Source organism: Mastigoproctus giganteus, chromosome 6 (genome assembly GCF_048544385.1).
Source record: "Mastigoproctus giganteus isolate SK-2022 chromosome 6, ASM4854438v1, whole genome shotgun sequence".
NCBI lineage: Eukaryota > Metazoa > Arthropoda > Arachnida > Uropygi > Thelyphonidae > Mastigoproctus > Mastigoproctus giganteus.
The window spans coordinates 204,434,736-204,452,712 of record NC_143580.1 but is presented as its reverse complement, the minus strand read 5'-3'; the positions used below and the strand labels follow the sequence as shown (position 1 = coordinate 204,452,712).

Below are 17,977 nucleotides of genomic sequence, written 5' to 3'. Positions count from 1 at the left end.
CTGGAATTTGGGGGCTGGTCACTCACACACTAGCAAGGCTTTTGTGGATTTATTGGATGATTGTTTTCTACATCAGCATGTTCTGGAGGCAACTAGAGGGAGGAATACTCTTGATTTGATTATCAGCAGTAATTCTTCATGCATTAAGAATCTGAAGATAAATGAACCACTAGGTGGCAGTGATCACAGTGTGCTGAAGTGGGATTTACTCAAAGAAGTAACTACCATTAGGGGAAAAGGGAAGGGTTATTGCTTCTATAAAGGCGACTACAATGGACTGAGACAGTATTTAAATTCTATACAGTGGGACCAACTGATGATGTTACCAACAGCATATGCAAAATGGGAAACATTCAAAGAACTTATCTTGGAAGCTACTAGGCTTTACATACCAACTAAGAAATATTGTTCAAGATTTAGGCCTAAATGGATGTCAGATGAACTGATGAGGCATATGACATAAAGAAACATGCATGGGATACTTACAAATTAACACATGACACAGAAGCCTATGATAGATACAAGTTGATCTGTAACCAAGTTACAAAGGAGGTTAGGCAGGCGAAGGCAGATTACGAGAAATCTTTGGCAAGGGATGCAAAGAAAAACAGCAAAGAGTTCTTTACTTATGTAAACTCTAGAAGGAAGGGGATGAATCAGATTGGTCCACTTGATATCGATGGGTCAACTGTTGATGATCCTGCTCAGGTAGCTAACAAACTAAATGAATATTTTGCATCGACATTCACATATGAGGAGTTATTTAGAGAGGGGAAAGCCAGAGGTGTATTCAACTCTAGCAGTAAGCTAGAGAATCTTGTAATAACTGAGAGTAAAGTGGAGGAGAAATTGTTGAAGATAAACACAAGAAAGGCACCCGGGGTGGATGGGATCTATCCAGTTATATTAAAGGAGGCAGCAGAGGAAGTAAGCAAACCCTTAGCCATAATTATGAGAGCTTCCTTGGACTCAGGGGAGGTACCCACAGACTGGAGATGTGCAAATGTGACCCCAATTCACAAAGGAGGATCAAAGGCTGACACAAGTAATTATAGACCTGTGAGTTTAACTTCTGTTCCAGGAAAATTAATGGAGGCACTAGTTAAAGAAGCACTGCAGGATCATTTAGACAAGACTTCAGTTATAGCTCGGACACAGCATGGTTTTGTTAAGGGGAAGTCTTGCCTGACCAATTTGACTGGATACTATGATGCAGTCAAAAAGGAACTGGATGCAGGGAATAACTCTGATATTATATACTTGGATCTTAGAAAGGCTTTTGATACTGTTGCACATGGAAGACTGCTGCACAAATTGGAGCAGTGTGACATTGGAGGCAAATTGCTGCTGTGGATAAAGGGGTGGCTGAGGGGGAGAAGACAGAGAGTTTTAATCAATGGCCACTGCTCGTCGTGGACTAATGTTAATAGTGGAGTCCTTCAGGGCTCAGTGTTGGGTCCATTATTGTTTTCTGTATTCATAAATGATATTGATGATGGTATATCAAGCTTAATGTCGAAGTTTGCAGACGATACAAAGGTACGCAGGGTTGTCAAGGACACTACTGACACTATGCTGCTGCAACAGGATCTGGAAAGGTTGAGCAGATGGGCTGAGAGGTGGCAAATGAAGTTTAACATTGACAAATGTAAAGTACTACACATGGGAAACAGCAACCCCAGAGCAACGTATCAACTCTGTGGTACTACACTGACAGTGGTAGAGAATGAAAGGGACTTGGGGGTGGTTGTGCAGGCAGATATGAAGTTCTCTGAGCAGTGCAGACGGGCTGCAAGAGTAGCTCATGGAGTATTGTCAATGATATACAGGAATTTTTCCAGCAGGGATAAGGAGGTGATTATTCCCTTGTATAAGGCAATGGTCAGGCCACACCTAGAGTACTGTATACAGGTCTGGAGGCCTCATTTCAAGAAGGATGTAGAGCTGCTGGAACGAGTACAGAGAAGGGCAACAAGATTAGTGAATGGAACAAAGGGGTGCTCTTACGAAGAAAGGCTTAAGTTTTGCAAATTACAGTGTCTGGAGACTAGGCACCAGTGAGGTGATCTGATAGAGGTGTATAAAGCCTTGAATGGTTTGAGCATGCTCAATGCTGATGGGATTCTTCCTCTCGCTCAGAATAATCACCTGAGAGGGCATAAATTCAAACTGAGGAAAGACGGATGTAGGATAGACGTGCGGAAATTTGCCTTTAGCCAGCGGGTGGTTGGTTGGTGGAACAGACTTCCATCCCTTGTCGTGGCAATTGATAGCCTAAATAAGTTTAAGGCTCAGCTGGACAGGTATTTTGAACAAACAGAGGGGTGAAGTGGAAGTGGTTTTTTTTTTTTTTTTTTTTGGCTGATGCTGCATAAGCTTGCTTTCTTGCATCAAATGCCTCTACTAATGCTAATGCTAAATGCTAATGCTAATTAATTTTTATGCCAACCAGCCTTGCAATAGAGTAAAGTAAGCACGAAAAATGACTCTCAGTTTTTAGCTTCTAAGAAAATAATTAGAGGGAACTATGGCAGTAAGTTCAATGAAGTTATCATATTCCTTTATGACATGCAAAAGAATCCGAAACTTATAAGCCACTGACCACATGACATCATTCTAATTGAATGTTACATACTATATAAGGTTGATTATACATCTGAGAGTTCCTATTTCTTATTTATATGCTATTCTGTAAACATTTCATTTAGAAGTCTGGAATCATTATATAAGAAACTTACATAAAATATTGCTGTAATACTTTTATTTTGAAGTAGAGTAACACAGGAGAAGGGGGACTGCAATAACAGTGCATTTAGCATTACTGTGGTTATTTTAATTTTTGAGTATACATGTTAGGAAATGTCTGCTTCTGCTGCTAAACATGGGCCAGTGTCTGTGAACTTTTTTTTTTTTTTATGAAAATCGCAAATATGAAAGCTATTAGAACCTATAATACTTAGTACTGAGCATCAGTTAAGACTGAGAAGACAGAAGGAACTTGTTGACATTAAACTTGAATTTCTATAGATTGTAATATTTGGGAGATACATACGAAAGAAATTTGTTCCAGAGAAAAGAAGGGATAAATGAGGAAGATGAATATTTAGTTTTGAGCCACAACCAACATCCATGCCAGTGAATGAATGCTGACAGGCTAAGGTATATGTTCAGACTGTGTTCAGGGAAGAGAGCATGATACTAGAGATGTTAATTCAGAAGAACAGTGCTCATGGAAGTATCTATAAAAAAGGCATGCAGCAGAAATTGAATGTCTGTGAGAAAGAGAATGGAAAGACTTTGTAAGAGATAGATAATTAATTAACTCAACTGCCCTCTTTTGAATGGAGTCAAAAGCTTGATAGAAATTTTGGGGGCACTACCTCAGATATGGGAGCAATATTTCATGCTATGGCAGATTTCAGATCTTAGTGAAGACGACCCGAATAAGCAGATGGAATTTTGTAAATGGGCAGTAAACAAATTCGACAGTGATGCAAACTTCTTATCTGGGATCTTGTTTACTGATGAAACCAATTTTTATGTTAATGGAGTTAATCGCCAAAACCTACATTATTGGAGTGATACCAACCCACACTGGACGAGTCCCTCAAAGATGCAAGGTGCGGGATATGGGGAAACAAAATTGTTGGACTTGTTTTCTTTGATACAAATCTCAATGCTGAAATGTGCCTAAACATGCTGCAAGACATGATCATGCCATCCCTGTTAAACGAGGACAGAGAATTTCTGGCATATTTTCAGCAAGATGGGGCCCCAGCCCATTACGGTATTTGCATGTACCAATGGTTGGATCAGCAGTTTCCAGGTTCCTGGATTGGTCACCATGGTCCCATGAAGTGGCCTCTGAGGTCCCCACTCAATTTTTACTTGCGGGGCCACTTGAAGGCGATGGTGTACCATGAAAAGATATGAAACATGAATCACCTAAAGGAATGAATTCAAAATGCAATTACACGCATAACACCAGATATGTTAAGCGAGTTCACTATGATTGGGAGAGATGCATCTGTATGTGTTTTCAAAGGAATGGCAACCATGTAGAACAAATTTTGTGAATAAAGTGACAGTTTGTTAAAAAAGTGACCATTTTCCATATGTATGGAGACTTTTGAATCACCTTGTATAATAGTAAAAAACAGACAACCCAGTTTTTTGTTTTTGATTTTTTTTATGTAGAGGAAGCAATATTTGTGATGTGTTTATGCCAAGATAGAGAGATTAAAAGTCATGCTAGTCCCTAATGGAGATATGTGATCACATCATAGAAATAAGATAAAATCAACTTTCAAAAGGACTGAAGTTAACTTGAAGTTTTCCTTACCCCAGTGAAAAATTACCAGGAGATTTAAATAATTAGTGTGTGTGTGTGTGTGTGTGTGTGTGTGTGTGTGTGTGTGTGTGTGTGTGTGTGTGTGTGTGTGTGTGTGTGTGTGTGTGGATGGATATTCAAAAGGTTACAGTTGTTTGTGGAGGGCAGGGCTTCAACCTAGATTTATAATTATAGAACAGGGCTTCAACCTGTTCTATAATCAACAAATTTATGAAAATAATTTCCAGTCAGTGGAAGAGGTCATCAACCCTTTGCAGTCCAATGTTGTGTAAGATGTGCCCTTCTGTTTTGCCAATTATATTGGCAAAACAAAAGGGCATAGTTTTCTTCATTTTTAGTGTTCACTGTGTATTTTCTATCTGCCAGAAACAAAGTATTTAGTCACATCATCAACATCTCATAAAGGCTTTCTGAAGAAGAAATTGAAAAACTGTTAAAACTCTCCAATTCAGAATTTGATTTACTTTTGTCTGATATTGATAATGATGTTATTTTTGATCCCGATGATATATCTTGTAACAGTGATGAAGAAATTGATGACGACTTGCCAAACAATGCTGGTGTGGAAAATTGGAGATAAATGAAGACAAGCAAGATAAATGATATTTCATTCAAACATTTTCCCTTTACTGTTTCTAGATTTATTTCGAGTAATTTAAGTATTCCAAAAACTGAACTTCAATATTTTCGATTGTTTTTTTTACCAATTCTTTGCTTTAAGAAATTTCAAATGAAACAAATGATTATGCGAACAAAATTCTTTCAAATAAGCTATTTCCTGATTGTTGCACATGGTCTGACTGGGTTTCGACAATTATTTCAATAAATGAACTGAAGGCTTTTTTTTTTTTTAGTACGTTTACTAACTGGGACTAAATGAAAAAACTTCTATAAAGGAAGAAAGTGGAAGTTTTGGAAGAAAAGAAACAGTTTGGTATTGTGAAACATGCTCTAGAAAACCAGAATTGCATTCTGGTGAAAGTTTCAAGAAATTACACACTAAAAAATCATATATATATAATAAATATTTAAAATATCAAAAATGTTTTTATAATGTTTTATAAATAAGTTTTATATAATAACTCATGTCAATTCGAAAATAATTAATTTTTGAAGAGCTCATATTCAGTATTCATTTTTTTCATTTTCAAGCTGGACCAGTGAAACGGGAAGACAGCAGAAATAATGCTGGACTGCAAAGGGTTAATATACAAAAGAAAAATAATAGAAGAAAGATGGGAAAAAAAGAAGCATAAAAAGGTAATATAAAACAAATGCAAGTTGAGTACAGAAAATTTGAGTATAAGTGAAAAAATGCCATCAGGGATTGGAGTTCCTTGGAATCAAAACTGTTCAGAATTCTTCAGTCAAGAGACCATGGGGGGGTGTTGGTGGACTGTGTTTGGTATGGTAAAAGGTGATTTGCCAAGCCCGTTCATACAAGAGTTAGAAGTAAAGTTGGATGCTAACAAGTCAGCTTTATCTTTAACAAAGATGAAAGAGAACCATCAAGTTTAATAGAGGCAGAAGTACAGGTGGACAGAAGTTGCAGCCATCAACACTAGAAAGAGACCAGAAGACTCAACTACTACTTGGACAAGAAACAAGTTTTCTACCCTTAGCCTGTTCAAAATTGAGTTTAAATTGATTAATAAATGTTTTACTATTGTTGCTTGATTTCAGTTTTTATGACACATGGGCAACTAAGGCCATGATGACTATTATTGCAAGTTTTAGTGTAAGCAGAGAGTAGAGATTTGGTTACAAGCCAATAATAATATGCCATATCCTTATCTTGAACAACATTAGTTCATTTTTTTTGGAAACCAAGGTTTAAATAAAGGACAAGATTTTAGGTGGAAGGCAGAATTACATTCCCCCCTACAAGAATAATTTCACTGACCCCATCTGAGCAAACATTAGGACTGAACGATTTAAAACAGTAACCCAACAAAGTAAAAGAGGAATAGAAACTACACAGATTATTCTATTTTGTATTTTTTGATGCCAAATGACATGAGAATGGTCATAAGAGAGAGGATCCAAAAGAAAAGTGACCATCATAAAGTTGCGATCTAAGACTAACATTAGAAGACTACTACTTTGAAGGATTGCTGGAGAGGAAAATACCAATGGTGTTGAATGCGATTAGGATTTTCTGGTAGTTGAATACAAAAGCTGTATAAGATCATTAGTAATCACAAAATCCACAACATATCAATCAGCTGGATCTAACTAGAAAACTGAAGCCAACTGGAGTTGCCAAGATTAAAATCACCAAGAAAAATTACCTCACTGTTAGGAAAGTAAGATTTCAGAAAATCTACTTTCAAAGAAAGGAAGACAAAAAGTTTTCAGTGATTTGCAGAGTGAGGAGAATGAAAGAGAAAATGTGTATCTGACAAAAATGGAGCAAAGAGGATTTAATCCAGAGGACATGAAAAACAGGAGATTCCAGAAGGGGAAGTTTCTGACAGGGGCTATCACAGCAACATATCAAGTAGCAGTAGTAATAGTAGCAGCAGCAGAGGCATACAAGAAAGTAAGCTTATGTAGCATCAGCATAAAAAAAAAAAAAAAAAAACATTTCACACATACATTCCCACTAAAAATTTGTCCAGTTCCTCCTTGAATTTATTTAAACTATCAACTTCCACAACAACAAATGGAAATTTATTTCAGCAATAAACTACTAGCTGGCTAAAGGCAAATTTCCACACATCTAATCTACAACTGTCTTTCCTCAATATGAATTTATGACCACCCAGGTTCATAATTTGTGCAAGAGGAAGAATCCTATCAGAATTGAGCTTGCTCAACCCATTCAAGGCCTTATACACCTCAATCAAATCACCTCACAGGTGCCTATTCTCCAGATGCTGCAATTTCCAGAACTTAAGCCTCTCTCTTGGTAAGAGGATCCCTTCATTCCCCTCACCAATCTTGTAGCCATTCTATATACTCGCTCAAGCAACTCTACATCCTTCCTAAAATAAGGCCTCCAGACCTGTATGCAGTACAAAGGCATGACCTGACCATTGCCTTATACAAAGGGATAATCACCTCCTTTACCTACTGGCAAAATTCCTGTATATCACTGACAACACCCCATGACCTGCTCTGGCAGCCTGTCTGCAGTGCTCAGAAAACTTCATATCTGACAGCACAATTACTCGCAGGTCTTTTTCATTTTCTACCACCCTAAGTGTAGTACCACACAGTTGGTACGTTCCTCTGGGTTGCTTCTACCCATATGCAGTGCTTTGCATTTGTCAATGTTAAACTTCAGTTGCCACTCCTCAGCCCATCTGCCCAACTTTTCTAGATCCTGTTGCAGAGCACACTGCCATTACTGCAATTAACAAAGCTGCCAACCTTAGCATCAGCTACAAACTGGGATATTAAGCCTGATATACCTTCATCAATATCATTGATAAATATACAAAACAACAGTGGACCCAACACTGAACTCTGGGCAACTCCACTAATAGCATTACTCCACAAAGAGCAGCATCCATTGATTACCACTCTCCGTCTTCTCCCACTCAACCACCCTTTTATCCATTGTAGCAACTTGCCCTTAATACCATACTGCTCCAATTTGTACAGCAGTCTTCCATGTGCAAAAGTATCAAAAGCTTTCCTGAAATCCAAGTATATAATATCAAAATTATTTTTTGCATCCAGTTCCTTTGTAACCACATCATAATATTCAATCAGATTTATCATACAAGCCTTTCCCTTAACAAACCCATGCTGTGTCGAAATTATTACTGCAGTCTTGTCTAGATGATCCTGCAATGCTTCTTAAACCAGTGACTCCATTATATTCCCCAGAACAGAAGTTAAACTAACAGGTCTGTAATTACTCATGTCACCCTTTGTTCCCCTTTGTGAATTGGGGATACATTTGCATATCTCCAGTCCGTGGGGATATGCAAATGTATATTCTTTGACCCCTGAATCAAAGGATGATCTCATAATTATGGCTAAGGGTTTGCTTACTTCCTTTGCTGCCTCCTTTAATATAACTGGATAGATCCTATCCAACCCAGGTGCCTTTCTTATGTCTAACTTCAACAATTTCTCCTCCACTTTCCTCACTTATTACAAAATCATTAAGTTCCCTGTTAGAGTTTAATAAGCTTCTGTCCTCCACTTCACTACAGAATTCCTCATGTGTGAATGTAGATGCAAAATACTCATTCAGTTTTCCAACTATCTGAGCAGGATCATCAACAGTCAAACCATCAATATCAAATGAACCAATCTGATTCATCCCCTTCCTTCTAGAGTTTACATAAGTAGAGAACTCCTTGCTGTTTTTCTTTGCATCCTATGCCAATGATTTCTCATAATCTGCCTTCGCTTGCCTAACCACCTCTGTGACTTGATTACAGACTAGCTTATATCTACCATAGACTTCTATGTAGCCTGATAATTTATATGCATCCCAGCAGTTTTCTTCTCTGTCACGAGTCTCATTAGTTTGTCTGACAACAATTTAGGCCTAAACCTTCAAGAGTATTTCTTAATCGGTATGAAAAGCCTAGTAGCTTCCATGATTAATTCCTTGAATGCTTGCCATTTAGAAATTGCTGTTGGTAACATCAAAAGTACTACAACTGAAGTGAACAGAATCATAATGAGAGCAATTTGGATTGGTGGAGGTTGAAGCATCTGATAACTGAGGTTCTGCTCAGAAAAAAGTAAGTGGGCTCAGTAGATTATAGATGAAAATGGACATCACTGAGATTGGAACTGGCACCATGTATATCTGTGAAATGATGAGGAAGTTTTGAGAGGTTAAGTTCCTTTTGCAGATAAGTTTATTTTATTTGTCACTTGGTACACTATCCTTGTCACTTACAGTTTCCTTTATTTTTCAATTTCTCCTTACTTATCTTTGATTATATAACCAGGTGTTTGATATCTTTGGTTACTGCTGTTATGCCTTATTTAAATATATTGTAATTACTTTCTGTCTGTTCTTTATGTAATTGTACTCATATTAATTTAGTATTCATATGCAGTTTTTCAGTTTATAAAGTAGAATTGCATTAATACAAAGTTCAAGGGACCTAAATTTTCACATTTTGTAATAACAAGGTCTGCCAAAAATGTCAAAGCTTTGGCATTTTTTGCATACATCTAACAATAATAATAACAAAACAATATAATAACAAAATAATAACAAAATAACAAAATAATAACAAAACAATAAATAAAAGTAAAAGTAAACTAATTCTTATTACTAATAATCAAGCCTTGTTTATTAGTAATAAGAATAATGCATATTTTGTTTGTATTTTTTTAATTTATGAGATAAAAAAAAATAAAATAAAGTCTTTAATCTAAATTAATCTAATTTCATTTGCACAGTTTTTGTCTTATATGCATTTTTAACTACAGCACAGACATTACCAAATGCAACAGCTGTTTCTTTATCAACATTACTACAGGCAACACATTCTCTATTACATTCAACATATTTTTTGGCTTTTTTTTTTATAGGGCAAAGTGTTTTTTCACTTTCATCACTGGTAACAAAAACTTCATCATTTTGCTTACTCAGCAGCTGTTTTGGTGTTGACATTGTTGTGGTGGCAACTTCATCATCCACCTTAACAAACTCCACAAATTTGAAATAAAATCCATGTGCTCCTTCAAAGTCCAGCATTTCTCAACATTGTAATCCCATTTATTTTCTGGATTATGTTTTTCAATCATATTCTCTCCAAATCCACTCTTTCTGAAACAGAAAGATTATTACACTAGATGTAATACTGTATCAAGCAAAATCAATATTTTGAATAGCATCAAAGACATTTTACCTTGGCTGCAAATTGTTCCATCCGTTTAGGTTGTGAATCATGTACCTTATCAGGAAGGCTATATGCTCTCTTGAGGTTATAAACTGGTGGTATTGGAAATTGAAAACAACAGCCATATATTCATCAACTTAAGAGTCACAGCAGAATGTGCACTGCAATTATCTAGAATCATCAAAATGTTCCTTTTTTTCTTAAGCCTTCTTCTATCCACTCTCAATAATTGAGACTGAAAAAATTTAGATTGTATGCTAAATACTTCAAATAGCCCAATAATTTCAGATTACTTCCAATTACAGACCTGTTAGTTTAACTTCTGTTTCAGGGAAAATAATGGAGTCACAGATTAAAGAAGCACTGCATGATCATCTAGACAAGACTGCTGTTATAGTTCAGACACAACATGGGTTTGTTAAGGGGAAGCCTTGTCTGACAAATTTGATTGGATACTATAATGTGGTCACAAAGGAACTGGATGCAAAAAAGAAATTTGATCTCATATATTTGGATTTCAAGAAAGCTTTTGACACTGTTGCACATGGAAGAATACTGTACAAATTGGAGCAGTATGGTATTGAGGGCAAGTTGCTACAATGGATAAAAGGGTGGTTAAGTGGGAGAAGACAGACGGTGGTAATCAATGGACACTGCTCTTTGTGAACTAATGTTATTAGTGGAGTCCTGCAGGGTTCGGTGTTGGGCATACTGTTGTTTTGTATATTTATCAATGATATTTATGAAGGTATATCAGGCTTAATGTCAAAGTTTGCAGATGATATGAAGATTGGCAGGGTTGTTAATGACAGTATGCTACTGCAACAGGATCTACAAAAGTTGGGCAGATGGGCTGAGAGGTGGCAGCTGAAGTTTAACATTGACAACTGCAAAGTACTGTATATGGATAGTAGTAACATTGGAGTAACATACCAACTGTGCAGTACTACACTCAGGGTAGTGGAGAATGAAAAAGATCTGGGGGTAATTGTGCAGTCAGAAATGAAGTTTTCTTTGCAGTGCAGACAGGCTTCAAGAGTAGCTCATGGGGATTTGTCACTGATATAAAATTATATATAAAATATAAATAAAATTTGATAGCAGGGATAAGGAGGTGATTATCCCCTTGTATAAGGCAATAGTCAGGTCACACCATGAATACTGCATACGGGTGTGGAGGCCTCATTTTAGGAAGGATGTAGAGCTGCTGGAATGAGCTTGGTGAGTGGAAGAAAGGTTTACTGTTACCAAGAAAGGCTTAAGTTCTGCAAATTGCAGCAACTGGAGACTAGGCACCTGCAAGGTGATCTAATTGAGATGTATAAGGCCTTGAATGGTTTGAGCAAGCTCAATGCTGATGGGATTTTAACTCTTGCTCAGATTATTTACCTGAGGGGGCATAAATTCAAACTGAGGAAAGACAATTGTAGAATACATGTGCAGAAATTTGCCTTTAGCCAGCTGGTAGTTGATAGTTGGAACAAATTTCCATCTGCTGTAGTGGAGGTCAACAACTTAAATTAGTTCAAGGCAGAACTAGACAAACATTTTGAGTGAATGGATGGGTGAAATGGGAAGGTTTTTTTTTTTTTTTTTTGGCTGATGCTGTATAAGCTTGCTTTCTTGCATCATATGCCTCTATTAATGCTAATGTTAATCATACAGAAGTTGATTAGTAGTGAAGCAAATTAAAATGATGGTAACTAATAAAGCAAAATAACATAATACAAATAGAAAATAATAATACTATTAAACTATTCAACTGGTGTTTTAGTTGTGATCTAATGTTAACAAGTAAAATACCATAATTCAAATAGCTACTATTACTAAAATTACCAATACAAATACTATTAAAATATTATCAATTGAGGTGCTGGTATAACTTTTGTACGGTATAATGGCCCTGATTTTTGTTAAAAAAAAACAAAAAAACTAATTACATATTTACAACCTTCCAATTAAATGTATACCTACCAATAACATATTGAGAAAATCACATTGAATGTTTGATTATAATAAATTTATATTCTAATTTGACTGTTCTTGAATTTGGATGAGGAGCAGATGCAGTGAGATTTATTGCAGTGGAATGCCAGTGCTAAGTCCCAATGCAAAGAATCATGGTTTTGGGTTATAATTAGTGGGGAGAGGGAGTGAATTCAAATGATAACAAAATCTTTAAGGATGTTAATATATTAATCCAGAAGGATGCCTGCTAATTTTGAAAATGTGCATATACAATGCACAATTATTTAGTGCATCCAATGCAATCAGTCAACATTAAAATTTGCTGCATCACTTATCAGCTTATTCTTTCTGCATTTCCTCACTCAATCACTTAATATTTTATAAAGCAAACTAATTTTATTTTCAGTATCAATCAAAATCTTACCTATATTATGAGCTTCATCAAAAACAACAACAGAATTTCTAACCAGTTCTTTTGAAACAATATCAGCTATTTTTGGATCCAAAAGATAATGATAACTATACACAATGATGTTAGCATGAGTAATCTGGAAAAAAGATAATAATAAATAAATTTTTAAAAAAATTATATATATATAATAATAAATGCCAATGCTAGAGGCAACACTAAAGGCCACAAGGAAAAAAAAAAAGAGTAGATTAACTGTAGATTAAAGCCAGCATAGGCTAAATGGCAAAATGGAGTTACAAACAAGACCATCAAAAGACTGAAAAACATAAATGGGTGTATTTTTAAGAATAGTATCATGCAAAGCAGCAATCAGGCCCAATTAAGCGGCTGGCCCAATTATCCAAAGTTTCACGTAAATAGTTAAAAATACAACGGACCCCCGCTTTACAACTGGTTCACTATACAATCAAATCACGTTACGATGGATTCACTATAGTAAAGTACCGTTCACTATACGATGTGCAGTAAGCACCGGTCATTGTGATTACGTTTGTGAATTCAATTTTAATTCTATTAAACAGCGATTCTAATTATCGAAAATAGGAGGAATATTATCCACAGGCTATAAAAGTAAAGATACATTAAGCACAAATGGCAAAATGGATCTAATTACCTTACCAATTAAAAAATTAAATGATACGTGAAAATCAGAATAATTAATATGTACATACTAATTAGTTGACATTTCTGTTCACTGACATTTGTTGTTATTTGGTTTTTAGGAGCATTAGCAACTAAGGCCATATTGCTCCGGGGATATGCGGTGGTCATTCCCTGACCTTTCTGCATCCTCTGTATTTGGTTGTCACAGGCTCGAACCCCGGTCTAATCAAGAAGTGTGTGCTACGCACTGCTGCTCCTGCCCACCTGGCTATGTAGGTGCCACTGACATTTGTGGGTGGGGGTTAAAATTTAAAACAGTAAAAAGATAAGCAATCAATAACAAATTGCAAGTAAACGATATGCGCAAGTGAGAACGGAGTTACAAGTTACGAAGCTTTAAAAATAGGAATGAAGAGAAGATTCTGAAAATTAATTTTTTTATATGATTGGAGATTCCATGGAAGTGTAAACACATTTCACCATAATAACCCACAGAATTCCAGCTGTTGGTATTATCGCAAATTCAATAAGATCAAGTTTACTATCCATTTACAATAGATTGCACTAACAGAAAAGCTCAATAAACAGGTGACTGCTAATTGTTTTTATTGTTTTATGGTTGTGACCTCCAGAAATCTGACAGAACCATGTGATACGGTCGGAGACAATCGTAGGGTAATCTGCAGTGCTACCATCTCCTGCCCCAATTAAACGCATGTTGTCCCAATTAAGTGAAGTAAACCCTGGCTATTTTCTCGATTGGGTTCTGTTTTTTCAGATTTCTCCCAAATAAACAGCTGCCCCGATTAACCGGTGGCCCAAATAACCGGAATCGACTGTATATGCATATTATAAAAATATGACAAATAAAAATAAAGATGATGGTAGTACGAAACGTCCAGAAAGTCACAGGCCAAAAAGGAAGATAGCCAAAAATGTAGTAACCATTAAAATGAAAAGGTAATGGCAGCCTACATCAGATAAAGCCGGGAAAAAAGTTTGCCAAAAAATTTAAAAACGGGGAAGAAAAGCAAATATGCAATTAATAAAATTAAAATAAAATCTGATGACAGAAAAGTGAATTTTGATATCAATATTCACTTTGCTGTCATCAGATTTTATTTTAATTTTATTAATTGCATATTTGCTTTTCTTCCCCATTTTTAAGTATTTTTGCAAAATTTTTTCCCGCCTTTATCTGATGTAGGCTGCCATTACTTTTTCATTTTAATGGTTACTACATTTTTGGCTATCTTCCTCTTTGGCCTGTGGCTTTCCGGACATTTCGTACTACCATCATCTTTATTTGTCATATTTTTATAATATGCAAATATATAAGTTAATTATACAGGGATTTTAGTATTTATAGAAAGCCTACAAACATGGGTATTTTATTACATTACAAGAGCTATCACCCATACATTTATAAAAAGTCAGTCATGTTAAACCAGTTTTTAAATATTCCACCATACAGAGTGGATTACAGGCTGAGATAAACAAACTAACAAAGAGATTCCTTAATAGAGGCTATCCAATCACCTATATTAATAAAATTAAACTGATCACCCAAGAAAAGATAAAAAAACAACTACCAGAAAACAGATATAGACAAAAAGTATTTTATTACAGTTCCATATATAGAATATTCATATAATAAACTGAATGACTTGTGTAAAGGCACAGATATGAAAAGAATAACTAAACCTATAAATAAATTGTATACATTATTAAGAAAACATTTAACTAATTCTTCCTTGCAATGAACACAATTTGGTTTACAGCATTTCTTGCAAAGAATGCGATTCGTCTTACATAGGTTCTACGTGGGGGTGTTAGAATTTCACATTAAATAACACAAGGCTTCAGTTCGAGCGTCGAGAACAAATGCTTCGGAATTAGCATTTCACACTGTAAATGAAGGTCACGCATTTCTTTTTAATGAAGCAAAAATAATTAATATTCAACATAATTACAGTAAACTACTTATTGCAGAAATGCTTGAAATAGAATTATGTAAAAATTCTATCAACATTCGTAAATCTTTTTTAATATCAGATGATTGGTCCTATAAACACATGCGTGATGAGGATTAAATTTCTTTTAAATATAGACGCAGTGGCGCATTTTTTAGTTTCTTTCCATCCTATGAATATGTATGATCAAAAAGTTCTCATCCAACTTAAGGAGGAAGAAAATGTCTTCACGTATTTGTTAATTGTTTTTTTATACTATTTGAAATTTTGACATGATGTTTTCCTGTGCCAATAGCTGTGTCGTGGTTGATGGTTTTGGATCAGGTTGGGGACTCGATGGTGATCACGGATTATTAATTTGCGTTCATGGTGACAGTATGGAACACATTAAGATGAAGTTTACAAATTTTTTATAATTTATTTATTTCATGTGATGGACTAGGAGAATAGGATAAGAAGCCTGCCTATAAAGAAATCAAGATAATCCCTGTATAATTAACTAATAATTAAAAGAATATAGGAGATATTGAGCATATAACAGCTCTTATTACACTATATATATATATATATAATGTAATAAGATATATATATATATATATATATATCTTATTACACTATATACGTGTGTGTGTGTGTGTGTGTGTGTGTGTGTGTGTGTGTGTGTGTGTGTGTGTGTGTGTGTGTGTGTGTGTGTGTGTGTGTGTGTGTGTGTATACACACACACGTTGCATAGAATAACAAGAAAGTGAATGTACAAATAAGAAAGTAGAAAAGTAGTCTAGTGCAGTCCAAGGCAGAAAATGCTAAACCTAAGCAGAGCAGGGACAATAAAGTGATAAGGATAAAAGAAAAGGAGTAAAAGAACAGTAAAAGAAAATAGAAAGAAAAAGAGAAATAAAAGAATAAAGTTAAAAAAGAAAGTGAGAGACAGAGTGTAGATAACTAATAAAACATGCATAATAAAAAATACATAATTACATAAAAATTTATCAAATGAGATGTTGTCACGCAACTTACAAAATTGGCCTCTCATCAGTGGCAATGGCCAGAATTGCAAACAAAATAGCAAAACTGTGTCTTCATTTCTGATGTAAATCACAAGTCAATGGGTGAGTGAAAAGCATAAACATAAATAAAAATGAGAATAAAATTTAGTTACCAATATAAATGAAAATGAAAATGAAAATAAAATTTAGTTTCTATTTTACAGCTTCCATTATATTTAATGGAAGATGTAAAATAGAAATTATTAGAATTAAAGGGGGATTTTTTAGAATATGGCTTGTGAATTTTACAGTTGACACAATGAAGATGCAAAATTAAAACTGGAAATAATAATAAATGAAGTTTCTAAAATCATATAACATTTTAGCCTAATACCAGTTAAAGTAAAAGAGATTTGAAACATAATTAAAATCTAATATCTCTGTATATTCAAGTCATTGCTTCCATATCCCTTTATACTTCTGCAGGCTACTCACTTTTAATCTCTTTACTTTAACTAGTATTAGGCTAAAATGTTATGTCTTTTGAAATTTCAGTTATTATTATTTCCAATTTTAATTTCATGTCTTCATTGTGTCAGCTGCAAAGTTTGCAAGCCATTTTCTAAAAAATCTTCTTTTTAATTCTAGTAATTTCTATTTTACATCTTCCATTATATTGGTAACTAAATTTTATTCTATTTTTTTTTTTTTTTATGTTTATGCTTTTTACCCAATTGGGCATGTGGTTTACATCAGAAATGAAGATACAATGTTGCTATTTTGCTATATATATATATATAATTGAATCTATTATACCATTGAAATTATTATTTGAGTAATAACCTATAATATGTGCCATAGCTAAATTATAAATTTTGATCATGTACTAGAATTTATAATGTACCAATTACCACTAATATGCAACTAAGAATAATAGGGATATTAAAACTAACATTAACATATTGAATACAATAAATATTTATTTTATCATATATGTAATAAATATCAATGTAACAATGCATCTCTACCTTTGCCTTCAACTTAAAATAAGTCATCATATCACCCTTTGTTATAAGAATATATATCATCATCATAGGTTCCATCCCATCTGGGGTTGTCAATCAGCATCTGTTCTACACGTCATGAAATAATGTTCCACAGTTTTGCCTGTCCATTCCTTCATTATCCAGCCATAATATTCTTCTTCTCACCATTAATTCTTCCAGTCAGAATGATTTGTGGACCTGCATATTCTTCTTGATTTCTCATAATGTGACCAAAAAAAGAAGTTTTTCATTTCTTGATTAGAGACAACAATTTTCTTTCTCTGCTGACTGACCTCAACACTTTCACATTTGTAACTTTAGCTGTCCATGGAATACGTAATATTCTTCTATATGTGTAATTAGTATCTCGAATTCCTCCAATTTCTTAATTGTTGCTTTCTTTAATGTCCAAGTCTCTCAACCACTGAGTAGTGTGTATCAGATGTAGCACTCCATTACTCTTAGTCAAAGATTTAGATTCAATTGCAGATTACATAAAACACCTTTCATTTTGCAAAAGGCCAATCTTGCTATTTCAACTCTTCTTTTAATTTCAGTTGAATCCCCTTTGTCATTAATATATACACTCAAACGTTTTTTTAATGAAAACACAAAAGGTATAAGAATCTATTGTTCCAGAAAACAGAAGATGAAGGAATAAATGAAAAGAAAATTTGATTCTGTGAGTTGGACAGTAAATGGATGTTAACTGGTTGCAGTATGTTCAGACTGTTTTGGAAGGGGGAGAGAGAG

General features: G+C 34.7%; 1 protein-coding gene across 1 annotated transcript in view; it reads right to left on the bottom strand.

Moving 5' to 3' along the window:
• Window positions 1-17,977, bottom strand: part of Xpd (general transcription and DNA repair factor IIH helicase subunit Xpd) — a 279,740-nt gene that overhangs the window by 182,913 nt on the left and 78,850 nt on the right. Inside the window, exon 9 of the mRNA XM_090376384.1 lies at window positions 12,569-12,692. Within this exon, the coding sequence (XP_090232510.1) occupies window positions 12,569-12,692 (124 nt within the window). The remainder of the gene's footprint in view (window positions 1-12,568; window positions 12,693-17,977) is intronic.